At 59.6% G+C, this 22,118-nt stretch overlaps 1 protein-coding gene across 3 annotated transcripts in view; it reads left to right on the top strand.

Annotated features, from left to right (window-relative positions):
• Window positions 1-21,421, top strand: part of SORCS2 (sortilin related VPS10 domain containing receptor 2) — a 419,778-nt gene extending 398,357 nt beyond the window's left edge. For 2 of the 3 annotated variants that reach the window (XM_045075323.1, XM_013045841.2), the window contains exons 17-27: window positions 260-388; window positions 2,856-3,027; window positions 7,137-7,323; window positions 7,612-7,745; window positions 8,653-8,776; window positions 10,002-10,114; window positions 10,775-10,900; window positions 13,723-13,822; window positions 14,403-14,505; window positions 16,555-16,700; window positions 18,937-21,421. In XM_045075323.1, coding sequence (XP_044931258.1) covers window positions 260-388; window positions 2,856-3,027; window positions 7,137-7,323; window positions 7,612-7,745; window positions 8,653-8,776; window positions 10,002-10,114; window positions 10,775-10,900; window positions 13,723-13,822; window positions 14,403-14,505; window positions 16,555-16,700; window positions 18,937-19,001 — 1,399 coding nt within the window. In that variant the 3' untranslated portion in view covers window positions 19,002-21,421. The remainder of the gene's footprint in view (window positions 1-259; window positions 389-2,855; window positions 3,028-7,136; window positions 7,324-7,611; window positions 7,746-8,652; window positions 8,777-10,001; window positions 10,115-10,774; window positions 10,901-13,722; window positions 13,823-14,402; window positions 14,506-16,554; window positions 16,701-18,936) is intronic. The other variant, XM_045075320.1, reaches the window with a different exon arrangement.
• Window positions 21,422-22,118: the final 697 nt, after the last annotated feature.

Below are 22,118 nucleotides of genomic sequence, written 5' to 3'. Positions count from 1 at the left end.
TGCTTCCTTTGAGATTCAGTGCACCTCCTCCAGGCAGCCCTCCAGGACACCCAGGCTGGGCTCAGTGCTCTCGTGGATGTTCCTAGAACCCCCTCTGCAACGCTTCTTACCTGTAATGTAACCCTAATTTCCAGACTGGGTAGGGCTGTGTGTCCCCACAAATGGGTGTATTGCAGACCCTTGTGGTGTGGACCCCCGCCCGCCCCTGATTGCTCCCATCCCCACCCAAGCCTGTCTCCTGAACGCTTCTCTCTTGCAGCGACTATGGATTTGAGCGCTCCCCCTCCTCGGAGTCTGAGGCCAACAAGTGCTTTGCCAGCTTCTGGTTTAACCCCCTGTCCCCACCAGACGACTGTGTCCTGGGCCAGACCTACAGCAGCAGCCTCGGGTGAGTGTGGCACGGCTTCCTCGTGGTGCTGCAGGAGCAGAGCTGCGGAAGAGAGATCAGCTGAGGCTGCCCTATTGGCTGGGCCCCGGGTCACCCTGGGCACTGGCCCTGCAGGGGCTCTATCTGCACCCACATGGGGCAGCATCAGGGACAGAAGGTGCTTTGAGATGGCTCTGAACAGAGAACGAAAGCGTCGGGTACATGAAGCTGTGAGCCTGTGGCTTCAGGAGGTCCTGAGGCGCTCTACTTTAAGGTCTCTGTTTCACTTTGAGGCAGTTTTGGGAGAGAAGAAAATGTCAGTGGACTTATTGCAAAATCCCCGTTACCTCCCCTGGGGAAGGGGCAGGGGCAGAACTTGAGGAAGCAGGATCAGATGTTGTAGGTTTTGGCCTTTGCAATGTAAGTTCTACCCTCCATCGATTCATCCATCCATCTTCCTTCCATCCATCATTCACCCATCATCCCTCTCTCCCTCCATCCATCCTTCTGTCATTTGCCCATCATCTATCAATCCATCTATTCAACATTCCATCCATCATCCATCCATCCATCATTCACCCATGATCCCTCCCTCCCTCCCTTCTTCCTTCCATCCATCCATCCATCCATCCATCCATTCTTCTGTCATTCACCCATCATCCATCCATCCATCCATCCCACATTCCATCCATTATTAACTTATCATCCATCCATCCATTTGTCATTCCCCCCTCATCCCTCCCTCCCTCCATCCATCCGTCTGTCATTCACCCATAATCTATCCATTCATCCATCCATCCATCCTTCCATCATTCACCCATCATCCCTCCCTCCATCCATCCATCCTTCTGTCATTTGCCCATCATCTATCAATCCATCTATTCAACATTCCATCCATCATCCAACCATCCATCATTCACCCATGATCCCTCCCTCCCTCCCTTCTTCCTTCCATCCATCCATCCATTCTTCTGTCATTCACCCATCATCTATCATCCATCCATCCATCCATCCCACATTCCATCCATTATTAACTTATCATCCATCCATCCATTTGTCATTCACCCTTCATCCCTCCCTCCCTCCTTCCTTCCATCCATCCATCCATCCATCCTTCTGTCATTCACCCATCATCCATCCATCCATCCATCCATCCTTCCATCATTCACCCATCATCCCTCCCTTCATCCTTCCCTCCCTCCCTCCTTTTTCCTTCCATCCATCATTCACCCATTACCCATCCATCCATCATCCATCCATTCCCCTTCCATCAATCCATCCATCCGTCTCTCTTCCATCCATCATTCTCCCACCATCCATCCAGTCAGCAGCCACAGCCGCCTCTCTTGTGCACCCACTAGGGCTCGGCAAGCAGGGACTCTTGTCAGAAGTATCAGAGACGGGGCCCACATCACAGATGAAGGATTGCGTGTCATACCATGTGACGTTCTGGGCATCAAGGCGCCGGGGGTGGGGGGAGGTAGCTCCTAGACTCTATTTTCTTCTGAATTAATCCAATGTGTTTGTGTGATAAACCCCTGAAAGTGTGTCTTAGTGGTTGAGTTCTGGGCGCAGGAGGGGGTACCAGGCTCAGGGAGGGGGGCAGAGCCAGGCTCTTGGTTTGTGATACTAGTTTGATGGACCCAGAGTCCTGGTGTAGCCCCAGGGAGCTTCACAATCAGCAAGTCAGGTGATGCCACTCTAGGCATGGTTCACCCGGGGTCTCCTAACTGGCCCCCAACCCCTGTCCAGCCTCCTCCCAGTCCTGTTCTCTACTCTGGCTCCAGCCGCCCATCCCAGGACCTTTGCCCATGCCAGTCCTGCTGCCTGGGTGCCCTTCCCTCTCTTGCTCGCCCTTCCGACTTCTGCTGAAAGCTGCTCTCTTGGGGACCAGTTCCCAGAGCTCATGGGTGGTGATTTTACCTTGAGGGAGGTAGTAGAGCGCAGTCTGCCACTCCCACTGGGCGTTCCCCCAGGCAAGGGCAGGGGCTATATGGTCCACCCACCCCCCAGCAAATATGCTATATGAAGGAGGCACTGGGTCAAGTGTCCTCTAACCGGATGGTGGGGGAGGGAGCCCCAAGGGGGTGTGGCAGCGTCAAGGCCACAGCCGAGCCCCGGCCTCTCTTGGGTGCACTTCTCGGCAAGGCCCCAGCATCCGGACTGTGCCCAATCACACCCTCAGCTGCAATGACAACAGGTGTCGAGGTTGTCACAAGTCCTGTGGCCACACAGGGAATTGGCCAGCGCCAGAGCCGACCCTGCCCTTGCTGACTGCCCCCCACCCCCCCGCCACGCCTGGCCTCTCAGCTGCGACACAGGGCAGTGATGGCCCTCGATGGGGCCAAGAGGAGGCCAGGAGGCCAGAGGAAGCCACCAGTGGGAGCCACACCTCGCCACTAGTGAGGCCCCGCCAGGCCACGGGGCCCATGCCCTCCCTCCACCATTCCACCACGGGTGTAGACCCTGACCCTCCCTGTGGCCACAGGTATCGGAAGGTGGTGTCCAATGTGTGCGAGGGCGGCGTGGACCCCCGGCAGAGCCCCGCGCAGCTGCAGTGTCCACTCATGCGGCCCCGGGGCCTGCAGGTCAGCATCCGCGGCGAGGCAGTGGCCGTGCGGCCTGGAGAGGATGTCCTGTTTGTGGTGCGGCAGGAGAAGGTGAGCGCGGCTTGGTGTCTTCCTGGGGCCACTCCCACTGGACAAGCAGGGGAGGTGTGGGGCGGGGAAGGGTGTGTCTCTTCCGTCTACGTCTACGGGTGCTTTGGAGCAGAATCTCCTAGGCCGGCCTTTTCCGAGCTGAGGGGATAAGAGGGGGCTGGAAGCCCCCCCCCCAGGCCCCAGGCAGTAGGGAGAGGACGGAAACCAGACCACAGAGGACTGTGAAATATGTGGGGTCACTGGGCCACCAGCGCACACGGCGGGGACCCTTCTGTGCACAGCAGACTGTTTACTGGACTCTGAGGCTTCCGAGATGTACTCATTCCTGTGGGCGGCAATTTGTTAAACCTCTAATTATATTGATTTAATTAATCTGGAATCTTAAGAAAAGCAGAAAATTTAAAAAGCAAAACAAAACTATTAGTTATAATCCCAGAACCAAAGATAAATCCTGTAGGTAGATGAGATTGTATGGATTTAATTCTGTGTCATCTATATGAATATGTAAATTCCCTCCCTATGTTCTCTCTTTTCCTCTCTAGTATAAGTGTTACATATTCTTCTGCCTTAAAAAAGAATTTATACTCATGGTAGAACATTGGAAAAACACCCAAAATGTCAAGAATATAAATATCCCCCAAAACCCTGTCCCCCCCGCCAAGGTAACAACTGCGAGGTTTTGTATTTTCTTCTAGCTTCTTAAAATTAATATACAGCATGCTTATTTTTCTGATTATAAAAGCAGCAAACTCCCTGTAGAGCATCCAAAAACAGAAATGAGAAAAACTTGCCAAGAGGCAGGAAATTCAAAGCTACAGAATCTCACAGAGGAGACGCCACTCCTACCCTCAGGGAGATCTGGTCTGTGGTCCCCAGACTTGGGCCAGACCTGGGGCAGGTCCCAGATCCCACCTGCTTCCAGGCCCTGTGCTGATGAGTCTGGTCCTGAGATTCATGCTCAGGGCCTCGGGGGTGGCCCCAGGGTAGGGATCAGGCATCTGTCACAGCAGCATCTTGATGTGGCGGGAGGACAACGCCCCCTCCCCTGGTGGGACCCCTGGACCCTCAGAGTGGACCCACCATCTGCCCGAGTTGTAGCACAGACTTCCAGGAAAAATGGCTGTTTGCTGCCCCCTAGAGCCTTCCATCTGGGCAATGTGGTCATGTTGGCTGATTCCCCGGCCAGAGCCAGGCCAGGCCAGGCCGATCAGTCCCGCCGCCCCGTGGTCCCCAGCCTTGCTGCATGGGGTTGCTGGTGTGACCGAAAGGTGTCCTTGCAAGAGAGGTCTTCCGGCACACTCCCCTATGTGGAGGGGCCACTGACTTCCTCCTGGAGGCGGTGGGGAAGTGTGGGAGCTTGGTGGGGATGGACGTGTACTCATACCTGCTCACACACACTCAGTTCTCACACACCGACCACAGGAACTTGCACACGCCTTCCCCATGTGTTCACACACAGTCGTAGCCAGTCACACAGACACTTCTTCACGCTGACACACAAGTCCCACCCACCTGCCCTCCTGCACGGGCCAAGCTGCCTGCGGAACTAGCTGGGCCTGGGGCCGGGGCCAAGTTCTGTAAGCATCGGAGACTTAGAAGTAGGAGCTGATAGAGATCCCAGAAATAGAAGCAGGAGTGGAAGTGTCCCAGGGGAGGGAGGACGGTCCTCAGTAAACAGACCGCCAGCAAAAACGAGCCTCAGCTGGAACCTGACGCCTGATACCAGATCGTCTCAGGATGGACCACGGAGGTCAACAGAATGTGAAAAACTAGCCGTCCTTTGGGAAAAAGATAGAAAATATGCAGATCCAGGGCCCGGGCCAAGGGTTCGTAGAGTGGATGCCAAAAGCATCATCCGTAAAGGAAATTTAGTGAATCAGACTTTGAGTGAGACACCCGTGTGCTGAGGAGAGCCCCGTAGAGAAGGTGAAAGGGGAGCTGTGGAGGAAATACGTGCCCGGCACGCATCCGGCCAACGCTGGGAACTAGAACGCGGAGAAGTGGGAAGAAAACAACGCTCCGGTTAGGACACGGGTCAAGGACATGGAGGGACAGTTCATTGCAGATGAGGAGCAGGTGACCGGGGAGCCCACAAATGTCGTTCAGCTTCACTGGCCGTTAGGGGAGTGTGACTCTAACCCCGATGACAGGTCCCTGCAGGTCTAGGAGAGTGGCCCAAGTAAGACACAGCGACACCACCAAGCACTGGCGAGGGTTCGGAGAAGCCCGGCTCCTCGTACCCGGCGGCTGGGAGCAGAGGAGGGGACCACCACACTGGAAAACCCGGGGGCAGTTTCTTAGAAAACTGAACACGCGACCACACTATGACTCAGCACGTGTGCTCCTGGGCGTGTGTCTCAGAGAAATGAAGGCCTGTGTCCACGCAGGACACTGCACGTGAATGTTGCTGGCAGCTTTCTGGCTAGAGAACAGAACATGAGTTCTGAGTACAGAACATGGGAACACCCCGACGTCCTCTGAGGGGCATCTGCCTGAACAGTGGCAGTGGCCGCTGCGTGGGACACGACTCTGCGGTGAGAAGGAGGAGATTACAGACACATCATGACCCGGGTGGGGCTCCGGAGAATTAAACTGAAGGAGAAAGAGGTAATCCCAGTGAGTCCATGCTGTCGGATTCCGTTTATGGGATGTTCTCGAGATGACAGCATTACAGAAATGGAGGACAGGGGAGTCGGGGGCATGACGGCAGGACCTGGCGGTGGCTCAGTGGCTCTGCACCCCGACATTCTGGTTTTGATGGGCGTTTGCTCCAGGCGTGCAGTACCGGGCACACGCGCTGTCTTGGTTCCTACAAACTACATGGAAACTGGCATTTGTCTCGGGACAAGATGTCCACATCTCCTTGACGTGCACAAGATGCAGCAGTGTGTGGGACGGGGTTATGGGGATGGGTCTCCTTGTCTATGGCCGGGGCTGCTGGACTCCGTTCTGATCGTGGGCAAAAATGACAAGTTATTTTAACGAAGTAAAATGTTTAAATCGTTCAGCGGGCACCCGTCAGTGGCCTGCAGGCAGGAATGTGGGGTCCCGAGGCACACAGTGACGCCCTCTGCACCTGGGAGCCACGGGGCTTCCCAGGTACGTCTGGCTTGCAGGTGGTGGGCACCAAGCCCCTGCCTGCCCCCCCAGAGCAAGGCAAGCTTGAGACCCCAGTCCCCTGGTCCCCGTGAGCCTGTGTGTCCACAGGAGCCCTGGACGGTGAGCCGATCTGCCCCGTGGTTCTTGCCCAGCACATGGGAACAATCGGATGGCCCATAAGCTGTTGTCACAAGTGACGTGTGCTGCAGGCACAAAACCCCATGGGCTTCTCTCCAAGTTTCAAAGGCTGGATGCCTGAAATCAAGGCATAGGCAGAGCTGGACTACCACTGGAGGCTCTGGGGAGGGATTCTTCTTTGTCTCATCGGTTTCTGGGGCGTGGGTGTCCCTGGCTGTGGCTCTGTCTCCACACGGTCTCTGCCCCGTCATCATGTGGCCATCTCATCTGTGTCCCAAGCCCCCACCTCTGCTTGTAAAGACGTGGCCACTGGCTGGGGGCCCGTCTTACTTCGGCGTGACCTCATCTTAACTAATTGCTTCTACAAAGACCCTATTTCCGAATAAGGTCCCATTCTGAGCTCCCCGGGGGATGTGGATTTGGGAGCACAGACCCTGTTCAACCAGCCACCGTATTTGTGGAACAAGTTGAGTGAATGTAATTTATGGGAAAGATTTCAAGGCTCCCCAGGCGTAGAATGAGGGGATCATAAGGAGTCAGCGTGAATCCTGTGTCACTCTGGGTCAGCAGGGGATGATTTTGGGGGTGTTCCTGCAGGGGTAGGATGGCAGGAAGGGGTGATGGGGCAGGGGAGGGGGCAGAGGGAAAGTGTGAGAACTCGTTCTTGACACCAAGTGGAGAAAGATACTGTTTCCTTTCCTTCCCTGAATGTCCTGCATCTCAGCCCATGCCAGGTTGCAGGTGTAGCTTCTGGGGCCCCCGGGGGCCCGCGCCCTTCGAGGGGAGGAGGGACGGGATGGAGAGTATGCAAGCTCCTGCTGACCCCTTGGCTGTGCCATCCTTCCTGAGTGGTCTCATGGGATTTCCCGCAGGGTGACATCCTGACCACCAAGTACCAGGTCGACCTGGGGGATGGCTTCAAGGCCGTGTACATGAACCTGACACTGACTGAGGACCCCATCCGGCACCGCTACGAGAGCCCCGGCGTCTACCGCGTGTCTGTCAGGGCAGAGAACGTGGCTGGGCATGACGAGGCCGTGCTCTTTGTCCAGGTCAACTGTAAGTCAGCAGCCTTTTTGAGGCCCAGAGTACCCCCTTCCCGGGGTAGAGAGAGAACCTGGGCCCCAGGGGCACGCAGGGAGTCCCCTGGGGCAGCAACAGGACCCCGGGCTGGTGAGCCCGTGGACGGGGAGCAGGCAGGCGGGCTCAAGTGCATGCCCTTGGCGGTGTGTGCAGTGGTAGGGTGGGGGTGAGGAGGGAGGAAGTGATGAAGGTGACCAAGAAGCCCCCTCTGAAATAGCCAGGGCCTCAGTGTCCCCTAACCCCGGGCTTTCCCGCGACCTGCAGCCCCCCTACAGGCCCTCCACCTTGACGTGGTTCCTGTGGTCGGCGTTGACCAGGAGGTGAACCTTACAGCTGTGCTGCTGCCCCTGAACCCCAAGCTCACTGTGTTCTACTGGTGGATCGGCCATAGCCTGCAGGTGCATGGACCCCCAGGGTGACCCCTGTTGAGAGCAGGGGGCCGGGGCAGAAGGACACGGGGTATGACTGCGGAGCTGACACGAGCCGCTGAGCGGGTCCGGCCATGTCTGCATCTGGCAGCTGCGGAAGAAGGCAGGCTGGCCCCTGCCTTTTCCTGGGGAAAGAGATGTGAACAAAGCAGGTGTCCTGAGCTGTGATGAGCATCACGGGAAGGGGATTGGGGGGTGCTGTGAGCGCCAGGGAAGATCGGCTGTTTCTAGTCTGGGTGTTGGGTATGGTCAGGGAAGGCTTTATGGAGGAGGGGACCCTTGGGGCTGGACCGGATGTCAGAGGCCTCACCCAGAGCCCTAAATTGTGTCTGGAAGCAGTGGGGAGCCACAGACAATGGCCAGTTGGAGGCCTAGAAGGTCTCTGTGGGTAGGGCTGCCCATCCTTAGCCTGAGGTCCTCAAGACCCATAGAGGGCTGTCCTTCCCTCATTCAGAGGGCTGCTGCCCTGCGTTCCATGCAGAACGACCCAACAGTGGCTAAAGGCCCAGACGCAGAGGCCTGGGTTGGGGGGAGTGGTAGGCCCCAGGTCGTGTTTCTCTGGAATGTGGAGGATTGAGGAAGGTGCTAGGCTCTGGATTCAAATCACAGCTCAGCTACTTCGAGCCCAGCAATTCGGGCAGGTCTAGAAGGAAGGGTACACTGGGACACTTGGTCCAGGCTGCATTGGCTTAGAGCTGATGGCTGGGGGTGGGGGGTGGGGGCCCTCCCCGTGCCTCCCAATGCTGCCCACATGTTCTGACCAGAGCAGGGGAGTCTGAGCATTCTCGGTGAGGTCCTAGGCAGTGGGGCAGCCGGCTGTCCTGTGTGGGGCTGCCCCCTGATCCCCGGGCCTGACCCCCACTCATGTCGCCTGCAGCCCTTGCTCTCCTTGGAGAACTCCGTGACCACACGGTTTGCAGACCCAGGGGACGTACGCGTGACGGTGCAGGCGGCCTGTGGAAGCTCAGTGCTGCAGGACTCCACGGTGGTCCGCGTGCTGGGTGAGCCCCCTCCTCGGGCGTGCTGTGCGTCTCGTCCCTTCTGGGGGCCCCAAGCTCAGGTGACGTAAGCCACAGACGCCCTGGAAATGCGGGGCAGCCGCAGGCTCAGGGAGGAGCCAGTGAACACTGCTCAGACGCTCCCCGGGCCTCCAGTTTCCCCCGTCTGTAAAATGAACACAGACACATCTCTGAGTCCATGGCACTCATGGGCCTCACACAGCACAGATCAGGGGATGGCTGAGTGACCTGTCAAGGGGACCCAGTGATGCCTCCCAGGAGCCTGACCTCTTCTGCCACCTGTCACCTGAGCCCCCTAACTCAGCCTTTGTGGAGACTCAGTTCTGAATCTGCACCCCATTTTCTGTGCTCACTGGGGGTCCCTAGACCCTCAAGGGAGACATTTACCATAGGAAATTCATCATAAGCATGGAAGAGACCCCACCCCTCACCCAGTGCACTGTGGCCCTCCTCAGCCCACCAATGAAACCTCATGTGGCTTTGAGAACAGCCTTGCCCATGGACAACAGCCATCAGTTAAATATTTAGCAGGCCTGCTCGTGGCTGTTCCTTCATTCACAAACACATGCACAGAGGGTCCTGAGCCCAGAGCTCGGGAATAGCACCCCCCCTTCTGTGAGATGCTGAGTTCTGCTCATGAAGCACTTGTCCCTCGGGCCATTAATCCCAGCAAAGCCTCTCCCGTTTCCCAAGTGGGAAACCCAGGTTTCAGGAGAAACGTGGAGAGTATAGTGAGCCCCAAGTACCACCACTGGCAGGTGGCCCTGGAGTGGGCCTCTGAGCCAGGAACCCCGGGACATGTGCGGGAAAGGGAAGGTAGGGCCTCTGCCCTCGCAGGACTCTCATTCTGGTGGGGAGATCAGCCCAGTGAAGTCCGTGGATCCCTGGGAGAAGGAAGCCCAATCTCATGGGGTATGTGTGCCCCTGAGAACGAAAGGGCAGATCTCATGGTGCAGGTGCCCAGCCCTCCCTCCCCAGGGGGGCACCGTTCAGCAGTCATCGGTGCTGCAGTGATCACTCCTTGGTGCCGGTCAGTGAGGTGGGCCCTGCCTGGGAAGCTGCCAGCACAGGGAGGACTCTCATATTCCAAAAGCGAGCTGCCATGTCTGACCCTGGGTGGTCCTAGGCTATCTGGGGCTGGCGGTTGCCGGGAAACAGAGCCCTGCTGCCCAGGGCTAACTGGCTCCCCATCTCTGCATCTCTTCAGACCAGTTCCAGGTGGTGGCTCTACACTTTTCCAAGGAGCTGGATGCCCACAATCCCAACACCCCCGAGTGGAGAGAGGACATCGGCCTGGTGGTGACGCGGCTGCTGTCCAAGGTGCCCCCTGCCCCCGCGGGTACCCAGGAGAAGTGGGGGGTGGGAAGGCAGGGCAGAGTGAGGGGGCTGGTCTTTCTTTCGCTGCGGGACCAAGGTATCTCTGTGAGCTCTGCCCACCCTGAGTCATCTCTGCTGCCAGAGGCCGAGGCTCTCTCTGGCCCTGACTCCCCTCAGTCTCTTAATAATGCTGGTAATACCATCCTGGGCATTGAAGAGTGAATAGGAGTTCGCTAGAGGAAAGTGCACAGAGTGGGATTCTCAGGAGGCAGAGGGACCTCTGGAAGCTGAACTCCATGGGTTGAAGGATTTGTATGGTCAGGAGCCCTGATGTCTGGGACGACGTTAGCCAGAGAGGGGCCTGCTCACCTTTACCCCGGCCACGGTGTGAGGAATGGACTAGAGGGGGCAGGCCTGGCCCAGAGGAGGCTGGTGTTAGTGGGGGCAGGGCAGAGGGACTAGGAGAGCTGCAGGAGGGGAAACGTGGTGCTTCAGGGTCCAGGGGCTGTCCCCGTATGTTCAGGGGTCAGGAATAGCTCACAGGACAGATAGCTGGGACTTGGCCAGGCCAAGATGAGTGAGAGGGTATTCCTGACGCCCCGGGAGTACGGCAGGGAACAGAGAAGGCAGGTGGCTCAGAGGGGCGCGTCTGTGTCCCCACAGGAGACCAGCATCCCTGAGGAGCTCCTGGTGACGGTGGTAAAGCCAGGACTGCCTACCTTGGCCGACCTGCACGTGCTCCTGCCCCCTCCCAGGCCCACGAGGAAGAGGAGCCCCACCAGTGACAAGGTATCCCTGCGGCCATGGGTCCCAGGTTCTCTCTGCACTGCCCAGAGTTTGAGGCCTAGTGCTGGGGGTTTGGGGGAGAAGTCTCAGCGGCTCATCATCACGGAGAGGCCCATTTCTCGCAAGTCACTGCCCGACACAGGTGGCTGGCCCTCCTCCATGGGACCCAGATGGACTTCAAGGTCACTTTTGGGGACTGGGGAGGCACAAGGGCACCCGGGGCCAGACTGCCCCACAGGGGGACTTGCGCCATCTCCTTTCCCCTTCTGCTGGCTGGTGCTGGTCACCACGGCCCAGGCTGACAGGGAGAACCATGGACTCCCATGGCGCGGGTCTCAGGACAGAGCAGAACTCAGCCTCCATCAAGTCTGCACACATCTTCACTGCATGTCTCAGCTCTGAGTAATAGCCCTCACCTGGAGGGCCAGGCCAGGCATGGGGTGGAGACCCCAAGAGAAGCTGGAGCTTCTTTACGTTCCCCGGGATGGCTGTCTCTCTTCCCGAAACCGACGGTACTCTAGGTCGCGTACAGAACCAGGACCCCTCCCGCGCGGCTGAGCCTGCCGTCAGCTGCTCCCCGAAACCACAGGCAGAGTTAGCAGGCAGCACGGACATGGGAGCGCGCGGCTGTCCGTCCACATGCATGCACACAGGGAGGGTTGCAGCCGGGGTGGCCACATGTGCCTCCACAGGCCTTGTTGGGTGAGATGCGTCCCCGCATACCACGGGCTCTTACTCAGCCGTGAAGAGGAGGGAGCTCTGACCCCTGTACCATCTGGACAAACCCCACAAAAGGGGTGCTGAGGGAGGGAAGCTGGTCACAGAGGCCACCTGCTGCGCCAGGGCGTGGATGGGAAATGTCCTTATTGGGCCAAGGCCTGGGGGCAGAAGGTGGAGGTGGTTGCTGGGGGTCAGGGGGCGGGGCTGCTGGCAGGCACTGGGTTTCTGGAAGGAAAGATGAAGATGTTCTGGAATCAGCGGTGATAGTTGCACAGATGCAAATAGACCAAAAACGGTAGAATTGTGCACTTGAAGGAAGTACGTGTTATCTCAAAAACAAAAACAAAAACAACAAAACAAAAAGTCAGAAGCTCAGCTACTCCCAGACTAGTCTGAGACGGATGCTCCAGGAGGCCTTCTGGAAGACAGAGCAAGGCCTGCGGCACCTCGGGGACTGGGCAGGCGTGTCTCCTTCTTTTTTTTTTTTTTTTTTTTAAAGATTTTATTTATTTATTTGATAGAGAGAGATCACAAGTAGACGGAGAGGCAGGCAGAGAGAGAGAGGGAAGCAGGCTCCCTGCTGAGCAGAGAGCCCGATGTGGGACTCAATCCCAGGACCCTGAGATCATGACCTGAGCCGAAGGCAGTGGCTTAACCCACTGAGCCACTCAGGCGCCCCGGCATGTCTCCTTCTACAGCTTGGTGGGAGGTGCATCAGGAAGGTTGGAGGGGACACAGCTCCAAGGTCGCTCTGGTTGCCACCCTGCCACACCCAGGCTGCCTCCTGATTGACACATGACTGCCTGGGCCTGACCCCCAGCATTTCCTGAAGGGCAACTGCACTGGGCCCTGGGGGTCCCTGCTGATGCAGTGTCTCTGGGGGTAGGACGGCAGACGATGGAGAGTGACTGTACCCATTTCTCAGACAGGGAGCTGACTGCAGAGGCTCAGCACTGCTTGGGGAAGGCACAGCGGGGCTCGGGGACTCCCCTCGCTCTTGCCCGCCAAGTTGGTGGGCAGATGAACTAATTCTGCAGTAGTCAGGTGTGGGCGCTCAGGAGAGATTTGGAAGGAGACGGAGGAGGGGACAGATGGGCGCCCCCACCCTCGTTGTCCTGAGTGCTGAGAGTAAGCCGCCGGCCCTGGGTCGGTGAAAAGTCACAGGGACTCGTCCCTGCCACGGATGACACGGCAGGCCCCTGGCCCTTGCTGGGTGCCAGGTACTGGGCACGGGGCTGGGGGTCTCCCACGAGGTGTTCCTTTGAAGCCTCACGTGGACCCCCGAAACAAAGAGGTGCTGGCGTTCCCCGCAGCACAGAGCTGTGTGTCTTCCTAGATCCTTCAAATCTGGGCTATTTTGGCTTGTCCGGGCCCGGATGTGGACTTCTCTTTTCCAGGGAATGCCAGGTGTTAAAACGCTGTGCATGGAGGCTGAGTCTGGCCCCTGGGAATGTCTTGCCCAAGGCACCTGGGAGCGGGTGCTCAGGGACCACTAGCTCTTGGGAGGCCCCCTTCCCCAAGGCCTCAACATCTGCCTGTGTGGAGGAATGAGCCCTGAGCACCTACAAGGGCTGGTTGGTTCCCTTCTGAGCCCCGGGAAAGCTCCCTCTCTTGAGACGGCAAGCCAGCTGCCTCTCCCACCCCGTGGTCCAGCCACCCCTTGGGCTGGCTCTCCTTCACTGGTGGGGTCACTCCCTTGCCTGGGTCACCTGGCCTGTCCCCATCTTGCTCTCTTCTTGGTCCTCCTCCTCTGAGAAACCTTCCGGACCACTGCCAGGCCTGGGGGCCCTCCTGGAGCACCACTGGTTTCCCCAGCTTTGCCACACTCTATGGTCCCGACCAAAATAAGAGGCTTTAGTCCCCTGCTGGGTCGCCTTTCTAACCCACTGTCCACTTTTGGTGAAAGCTGGCTGGTGGGCGAGCATTCCCATGTTACAGATGAGGAGAGGTCACTCCAAGGAGGAGAGACCTTCCTTGAGACCCAAGGAGGCCAAGTGGCCCCCGACCCCTTGGCTCTGGAGAGTCAGAGCGGATGTTCGCCCAGCTCTCCGCTCCCTCCAGTGGGTTCCAGAGGACCCTCCTCACTCCCCCGCTCCTGCTTTCAGAGACTCACCGCCATCCAGCAGGTGCTGAAGGCACAGAAGATCAGCTTCCTTCTGCGGGGCGGGGTCCGGGTCCTGGTGGCCATGAGGGACATGGACACAGGTAAGGGGCTCTCCCCTGCAGGGTAGGGTAGGCGTGCAGCCGGCTTCACAGGTGACACTCTTCCTGCGGGGACTGGGGACAGAGGGCCCCTCGGGCTGGGTGGTTGCCTCCAGTGACCACCGGGTCAGACCCAAGGGACTTCCTCTCTGCACAGAGGCGGAGCAGAGCTCTGGCTTCCCTCACACAGACATTTAGGTTTTGACCTTGGTCTCCTGCCCCCACCATGGGACTGTCCTCTCCAGTCACATGTGCAATCTTTCTTGTTTGGGGCAAGAATGTTTGCAGATGCTGAGGACTTTCCCTCCGCTCTGGAGACCTGGTGCCTGTTGGGAAACGTGGCGGGCTCGCCACACATGAGCCAACTTGTGCACAGGAATGTTCTGTCTACCTTCTAGAAGGAAGGCCCGGGGCCCACGGGTACACGGTGGGAGTCCAGGCGGCCCTGGGGCTGAGGTTCCCCTGAGACCAGCCTGCATAGCTCAGCCACACCTGGAGAACCTGCCAGACTACCCCCTGTCCTAGGAGCCCGGGGCTGGGGAAGGATGCTCCCCATCCCGACCACCAGCTGCTTCCCTTACAGGTTCTCAGAGGCTTGGAGGCGCTGGTGGCTACTGGGCAGTGGCGGTCCTCTTGGTCATCGGACTCTTCGCAGTGGGCGTATTCATTCTCTACAAGTTCAAAAGGCAAGGCCTCCTGGCAGGCCAGGCGTGAGGTCAGGCCTTGGGCAGGGGCGGCAAGGGGCGGGGGCTTGAGACAGAATGGTCCCAGCCCCAGAAGCGGGTGGGAGACAGCTGCTTTGGACCCCACAAGCTTCTTCCAACCCCACCTTCCTCTCTGCCAGCATCCCGGCCTTATCTCCCCCAGGTCCACCCCGCCTTAGAGGAAGGCCCCTCGGAAAGTGGGATTTGTCACGGCTAGGAAGTGGTATCTGGTGCTGGATCCCTAGTGCTGAAGCTGGGGCCCTCGTCCCGACCCCAAAACAGCATCAGGTTCCAGCTGGTATGGACAGAGCCCAGGACTTTAACCACGGGTGTCCACTCTGCTGCTCACCCCAGGCTGGGCAGACCCCTTCCAGGACCCCCTGAATGGCCAGGTCTTCAGATGGATGAGAGATGCACTTGACCCTTTGAGAAGGGGCGTCCCTGCTCCCCACCCCACTCCCTTCTTACTACTTCACGCTGTTTCAACAGGTTCCCTCAGAGGCCGCTGGAGTGTGGCCTTGCTAAGCGGGACTTGTTTTAGAGCCTCGGTTTCTTGCCCTGTGGAGTTGGTGCACCGGGTCTCCCTGCGGTGTTAAGGGCAAGCATCCGGCCAGCCCCTCCCGTATCATGCAAGTGTGTGGGGGAGCCTGGCGTTCTGGATATTTGCAGAGACGAACAAGAAAAGGAGAGACTCTCAGCCATATCTGCCCTGTCCGGGTCTCTGTCCCAGAGTACCCTTTCTTTAGTCTGCGTGCAAGGCCCCTCTAGACCTCGGGGACGGGCCAGCACCATGCCCAGGGCCCAGCTCCTGGCCTGCCGCTGACCAGCTCCGCGGCTGTCCCTGCCCTGGGCCTCAGCTTCCCCATCTGTAAAAGGGGACTAAGAAGAAAGGGGTGGGAAAAGGGAAGGAGAAAAAGAACAGAAGGAAAGGGAGGAGGAGGAGAGGAGAGGAGGGAGGAGCAGAGAGGGGAGGGGGGGAGGAGGACAGGGAGGACGCTGAGTGGGCCCCGAAGGTGCCCCGGACAGGGGTGAGGGTGTCCGTGCTGGTCTGCTGCCTGGCATGGTGAGTGTTCTTAGTGAACTGATTGTGCTCCCTCGGGAGGGGAGGGTGTCGCCATAGAAACAGCACAGCACAGATGGGGGTGAGTGTGCACCCCCAGAGTGCTGGGTGGTCACTGGCCTTGTAGCATCCCTGTGGGCGGGGCTCAGCCAAGGTCACAAACAGCCCCAGGGGCTCCGAGGCTCAAGGCCACTCAAGGCTCTCATCATCCCTCAGGGGCAGGGGTTTCCAGGGTACAGGAGCCGCAGCAGAGGGAAGTGAGTTCTGGAGGTGACGAGTCATCCCGTGCATGTTCCAGCCGGAGGTGACCTGTGACCCCTTTGGTCACCCTCAGCCGTCGGCGCCCTGCACTCCTGCAGGGCGGGCAGGGCCTGGCGAACGGCGTCAGAGGAAGCCTGCTCCTTCTCGGCAACTGTGGGCTCTTTCCGGGTTTCAGACTACCTAGGCATCAGAAGCGGGGGAACCGGACCCCACGACCCCAAGCCCAGTCCCAGCACAGGCAGAGGAGGTTGTGCCCATGGTCTCTTCTCCCTCTGGTTCTGGAGGGACAGGAATTTGAGACCACACAGCCCCAGGACTTGGGCAGGACTCAGCAAGTCCCTCTCAGACCCGGGCGGGCATCCCGTCTGCCCCGGGAATCCCTGGCCCTTCCACCCATTCAGAGCCCGGGACACTGCTCTCCCACAGATGCTGCATGACAGGGACTAAAGGACAGTGAAACACCCCCCTCCCTGCAATACGACCTCAGTCCAGTCCCCGCGGGAGCCACACGATGCACACTTGTGCCCTGGGGCTGAGGGAAACCCCGGGGCTACAGGAGCTTGCAGGAGGGAGGGCTTCCTGGACGAGGTGGTCTGGAGCAGAGATGGGGCAGGAGAGCAGATCCAGGCGCGCTGTCTGCCCTGTGCACAGGAGTGGTCCGGCGCCTCGGCCCCGGGCAGCCTCCCCTGAGCCCGGCCTCCACCCCGCAGGAAACGCCCCGGGAGGACCGTGTATGCCCAGATGCACAATGAAAAGGAGCAGGAAATGACGAGCCCCGTGAGCCATAGCCAGGCCGTCCAGAGCGCCATCCAGGGTGAGGAGTTTATAGATGATGATCTCGACTCGCAGACTCTAGGTAACGCCCGCCCTGAAAACCCCCTCCCCACCCTCCTGTGGGTCCCACCGGCCGGCACTGGGCAGCTGAGGGCGAGGACGAAGCCCAGGCAGACGGTGGCGCTGTGTCCCCTCCGTCTGATGGGGGAATGACCGGAGCTTCGATCGGAGCCTGGGGACACGTGGCCCCGGAGCACCCCGTCCAGCTAACCCCACCCCGGGGAAGGCGTCTTGGTCACTGGAAGCGATGACTGTGTGAACGCGTGTCCACCACCCTGACATGGTGCCCTGTTACCGTGGTCTGCCTGCGTGTCCCGGCGCCTCTTCCCCACATATCTCTTGAGGTGGCACTGACTGGCTTGAGTCCCCTCTGGGCTTCCAGGCTCAGCCTGGGCCATTGGCTCAGTGGTCAGCAGTGTCACCTGCGGGGTTGTCCCTGCAAACATCTGCTGTGGCCTCTCCATGTGGCTTGGACTCCACACAGAGTAACGGCCATGTCCTCGGGGCCCCTAGAGAGTCAGCCAGCTAGGTGCTAGCCATGTCACCCTCCATGACTGTCACCACTGTCACTTGTGTCATGCTACATGGGTGGAGGTGACCACAGAGTCTGTCCCTCTTCAGGAGAGGGGACACAGTCTGCACCTGCAGCCAGGAGGGCCCAGGCCACACTGTATAAGGAACACAACACGTCCCCAGACGGGGAACTGAGGCTCTGGGAGCTTCCTGGACCTCCAAGGTCTCTTGGAGCTTGTGCTGACGGGGCCGTGGCTCTGCTCAGCTTCGGGGTTGGGGGGTGGGTGCGGTGAGCATCTCGTGGATTGTCCCACGTCGGCCAGCCTGGGAGTCAGGCTCCTTTCCAGAGGCGAGGACACCCCGGTGCAGGGAGATAAGGTTGCCCCACTGGTGCGGAGGGACTGGGATCCCTGAGCCCATGTGCTTCCTTGGGCCCTCCCAGTTCCCATTAGTGCCCTGTGGCACAATGGTCCTCATCTCCCACATCTGCCAGGCCGGTCGTACTCCCCGGGGTGGTGCCTCTGTTCCCTCTTGGGACATGGCAGCCACTCTGATGTCCTGAGTGTGGGCTGCATGCTGGTCCCTGGGCTGACGGGCTGCCAGGAACCAGGTCACTGGACAGATGAGAAACCCGAGGTTCAGAGTGGTCACGCAGCCTGCCACCTCCCTTAGCTGATCAGAGCCGGGTTCAAGCCCATCTCTGCAGCTCCAAAGCGTGTGCCCTCCCCAACACTGCAGCTCCCAGGCTTGGGGTGCCATCCCTGTGCACCCCAAAGGCCCCCTCTGCCACCCTCCCCTGCTTGGGGCTCCCCGCTGCCTCCCACGTAACCCCGTCCCTGCCTTCATGCAGGTGGTATCACAGTCCCATGACCAGCTACAGAAGCTCCCAGGGGACCCAGGGCCTCCCAAGCTCGGGCGGAGGTTGGGGTGTCCCCGGAAGACCCGAGCTCAGCTCTCCTGCCTGTGGCCCCTCTTTGCTGTCAGGCTCCTAAAGGACAATGAGGGCATAATAACAGGTTGTTTTTATGGCACACTTAGTATGCTCCAGGTGCTTTTCCCCATGTAATCCCCATGCAGTCCGCAGGGGGCGGCGCCGCCATGCCCACGTTCCAGATAACAAAACCAAGGCCGCAGGGTGATGGGCCTTGACGAGGGTCTCACCCAACGGGTTGGGCTCGTGGGTCCAGCATCCTGCAGCTGGGCAGCTGCCACAGAACTGTGGGCCGCCTTCTCCTGGTGCCCCTGGGGTGGGGGTAGGCAGCGGGCAGACACCACTCCTGGTCAGCCTTCTCCCGTCCCCCAGCGGGCCAGGCCTCTGTCCCCTGGTCTCCTGTGGCTGTCCCCTCCCAGGACCAGGCCTCCCCAAGAGTGTTCCTGCAGTGCACCGCCCCCACGCAGCCCCTCCCCCCAAGCCCCTCCCGCAGCCCCCTGCCCTCCCTGCTGTGGTGCAGGTGCCTATCTGCTGGCCTTGGCCTCACCTCCTGAGGCCTGCTGGGGTGCAGGGTTCGGGAGGGCACTGGGAGAACCCACCCTATCAGGCGCCCAGGACAGGGAGATCCCCACACCTCCAGCGCACTCAGGCACACCTCCCCCCTCTCCCCTCCCCCGCACACCGGAAGAATCCACGGACCCACGGGGATTCCCCCCAGGTTGGCTGCGGGCGCTGCTGAGGCCACCCTGGGTCCCCACGCCATCTGCGGGGGCGGGGGCGCGTGTGCTCACGGGCGGGCATGTCTGTCTCCCAGGGAATCACTCCGGCGTGGTCCTGAGTATCAACTCCCGAGAGATGCACAGCTACCTGGTGAGCTGATGTCCCCGACGCCGTGCCCGGGACACTCGCCTCTGCGCCGTCTCAGCCCCGGAGGGCACTGGTGCCCGGACCCGCATCCCATCGGAGACCTGCGGAAGCACCACCTCCTCCAGCTGTCCCCACGCACGGGGGACAGATGTCCCCTCTTCCGCTCACGCCCGCCCAGCCCACAAGACGCACGGGGAGGGGCCTGAGGACCCCTTCCTCGCCCCCTTCCCCTGGACACCAGGCCCTGGGTGTCACCCACTCTCCCCACCCCGCTCTGGGCTCGTCTCTGCCCCTAGCCCCTGTGGACCACAGGCTGCTGATGCCCATTGTCCCAGCCCGAGGCCTGGCCTCCCTAGGGGGAGGTGAGCCCGTCAGGCGGCCCTGCAGGCCTTGTCCCAGCACAGGAGTCCTGCTTTCTTCCTCATCACCCCAGGGAGGGCGGCTCTTACCCGGCATGGCCTCCTTCCTGGGGAGTCCCCCTGAATCCAGAAAGCCTCTGCCCCAGGCCCGACCCCTGCCCCAGGCTCTCTGAAACAGCCCTCCATGCCTCTCTCTTTCCGCCTCTTTTTAAACTGCAGATGATGTAAATACCTCTCTAGGCAGCTGTTTGCGTTTTGGGGGTTTGCTCCCCTTTCTAGTCTCAATGGCCAGGCAGTAGCCATCTGCGTTGCTTTCTCAGAGCCCCCTGCTTGGGGACCCTTCCTGGAGGGCCCAGTGCCACTCCTCTGCTTCTCCAGGCTCCTTTTCTTAACCTAGGGCCCAGAGGAGCCAACACTCTCTCAGCTTTGTCCCCCCTGGCCCCCACCCTCGTGCTCCCCAGACTCTCTGCCCACCCACCAGGTCTCCTCCTCCCCACAGGCATGGAGGGAGTACCCCTGCCCCAGGGGCACCAAGGGTCCCATGCTTCCCAGCAGTTGGAGGAACCTGGGTGAGAGCCCAGGGACCAGCCGAGGTTTTGGATGGCAGAGCCAAAGGGCCCTCTAGGAGTGTGCCCCTCCTTCTGAAGGTGGAGAAATTTTTGAGGCCCAGAGAGGGAGTGACTTTCCCCAAGTCATACAGCAACACCCCGGCCGCCGAGGTGCCCCAGGGACCAGCCCTGCCCCTGCCCTCCGGTGCAGGGAGTCCGCTCACTCACAGATGCCTAGAATCAGGGACACTAGCCTCAGTCTACACATGTGAATATATGGGGGGGGGGATGTTCACCTTTTGCCTTGAAACCGGAACTCAGTATTCTCCCTCCCTCCCTCCCTCCACCCCTCTGCCTCTCCCTGGCCCTCCTCCCTCCTTGGCCTCCCTCTACCCCTCCTCCTCTCCCCTCCCAGCAGGGCTCTCCCTGGCCCAGGGCCTTTCCTTAGGGGATGGGGACACCAGAGCCCAGGCTAGGTGCTCCCGGGCTCCTAGTGAGTCCAGAATGAAGCCTAGCAGGGCACTGCCCCATGTCTCCTAGAAGGGGACTGTGGCCTGCAGGAGGGGAGGCCGAGGGACGCACCCTCAGACCCGCAACAGCCTCCCAGCCCCGCACGCAGGAATCGCGTAGTCTTTTGTGTTACAGATAGGGACTCTGAGCCCGTGGGGAGGAAGGGGTCACAGGACGTCACCCGCTAGGTGGAGGAGGCCCCCTGTTCACCAGCGGGTGCTTCTGGGCCCCACTCCAGAAGTTACCCTCTAGGTTGTTCTCAAGACCCTCAAGAGAAGGGCTGGGGCCTGAGGACCCAGGGACAAGTCGCAGGTGTGGTCACTGTGGGAAGAGGCCGGGATTCTTGGGACTTTGGCACCACCTCCTTCCAGCCCGTTAGCAGCCTCCAAAGAGAACTTCAAGAGCCCAATGTCCTGCTGTCCACCCCCACCCCACCTGCCCCATGACATCAGATGCACAGGGTCAGACACCTGTCAGCACCATCCAGGTCCAAGGTTAAGGTCAGCATGGAGTCCCCTGGCCACAGCTCTCCACTCCCCAGCTCACCAGCGCCTGCGGGTGACAACCCCTTGACCTTCTTTGACCACTCGACTTCATTCTCTCTCCTGCTTGGGTAGGGTTGTGGTGGTTCTTCTCCCTTAGTTATTTGTGTTTTTCTGGTATTACATTATTTTTATGAAGAGTATTTTGAGCGTGTGGACCCAAGAGTCCGGGAATCAGGCGACATCTGACACGACCTTATGTGTGTCCATGCCCATGACCGTAGAGATGAGCGTGTAGGTCTGTGGGGGAACGGGGTACACACTTGAGGTGCTGCACGTCTGCGGGCCGGTGTACGAGGCGCTGGGGACACAGCGCGGTCTGCACAGGCAGCCGACGCTTCATTCGAACGGGCTATGCCCATACTTGGTATATGCACATAACAAAGACGCGAAAAATCCTTTCTTATTTTTCCTTTTTAAAAATCAATAAATCATTTGTGATGCTTTTAACAAAGATTAAATGAATATAATCAGCTTTTGCCTTATTATGAAGCGATTCTTCCCCCATTTGCCTAAACACACGCACAAAAACACACACGCACACGAGCGCACACAGGCCCCCAGAGCTGTTGTCTCAGGGACGGGGATGAGGCCTTGGGGCCGTTCCTGACACTGAGAGCAAGTGGCAGTGACATTAACCTTTTCGGTCTCTGGATCTGGGACTATCCACCTGTCCACCTGTGAAGCCGCAATACTGCCCACCAGCTTTCGAAGTTCTCATGCACGGGCTGGCGACCCTCCTGCCCTCGAGGCCAGCAGAAGGGCCCGCAGGCATCAACCCGTTTGCCAGAGGAGGGACAGAGTTCCAGCCAGCCCGACAGGGCACACTCCGGGCTGACGGTCTCCTGATGTCTGAGGTGTCATTTGGCCCATCTCGGAGGAGCTGGGGGCTGGACTCCCCCCTCCTTGGCCCAGGCTCTGATGTTGGCACTGCCCAGACTGCTCGGGAGTTTCCTCTGGGAGTGCTCGGCAGGCAAACACTTCCTTCCCTCTCTCGTCCCGGGTCAGAGCCGTGGAAATGCGCCCCAGCCAACTGTGCAGGCGTGCGCACATTTCCCACGTGGTCCCAGCAGGAGGTGAGGTCCGTGTGGGGCCGTGGGGCGGGGGGAGGAGGGTTGGTGGGGTGCTGACTGCCTGCTGCTCATCCTCGAGAGGACTTTACTGGGAGCT

This window comes from Mustela putorius, unplaced genomic scaffold (assembly GCF_011764305.1).
Source record: "Mustela putorius furo isolate JIRA1106 unplaced genomic scaffold, ASM1176430v1.1 tig00000083_pilon_pilon_pilon, whole genome shotgun sequence".
Lineage (NCBI taxonomy): Eukaryota > Metazoa > Chordata > Mammalia > Carnivora > Mustelidae > Mustela > Mustela putorius.
Note: the sequence above shows the minus strand (reverse complement) of the source record. Positions and strands in the feature narration are given on the sequence as shown.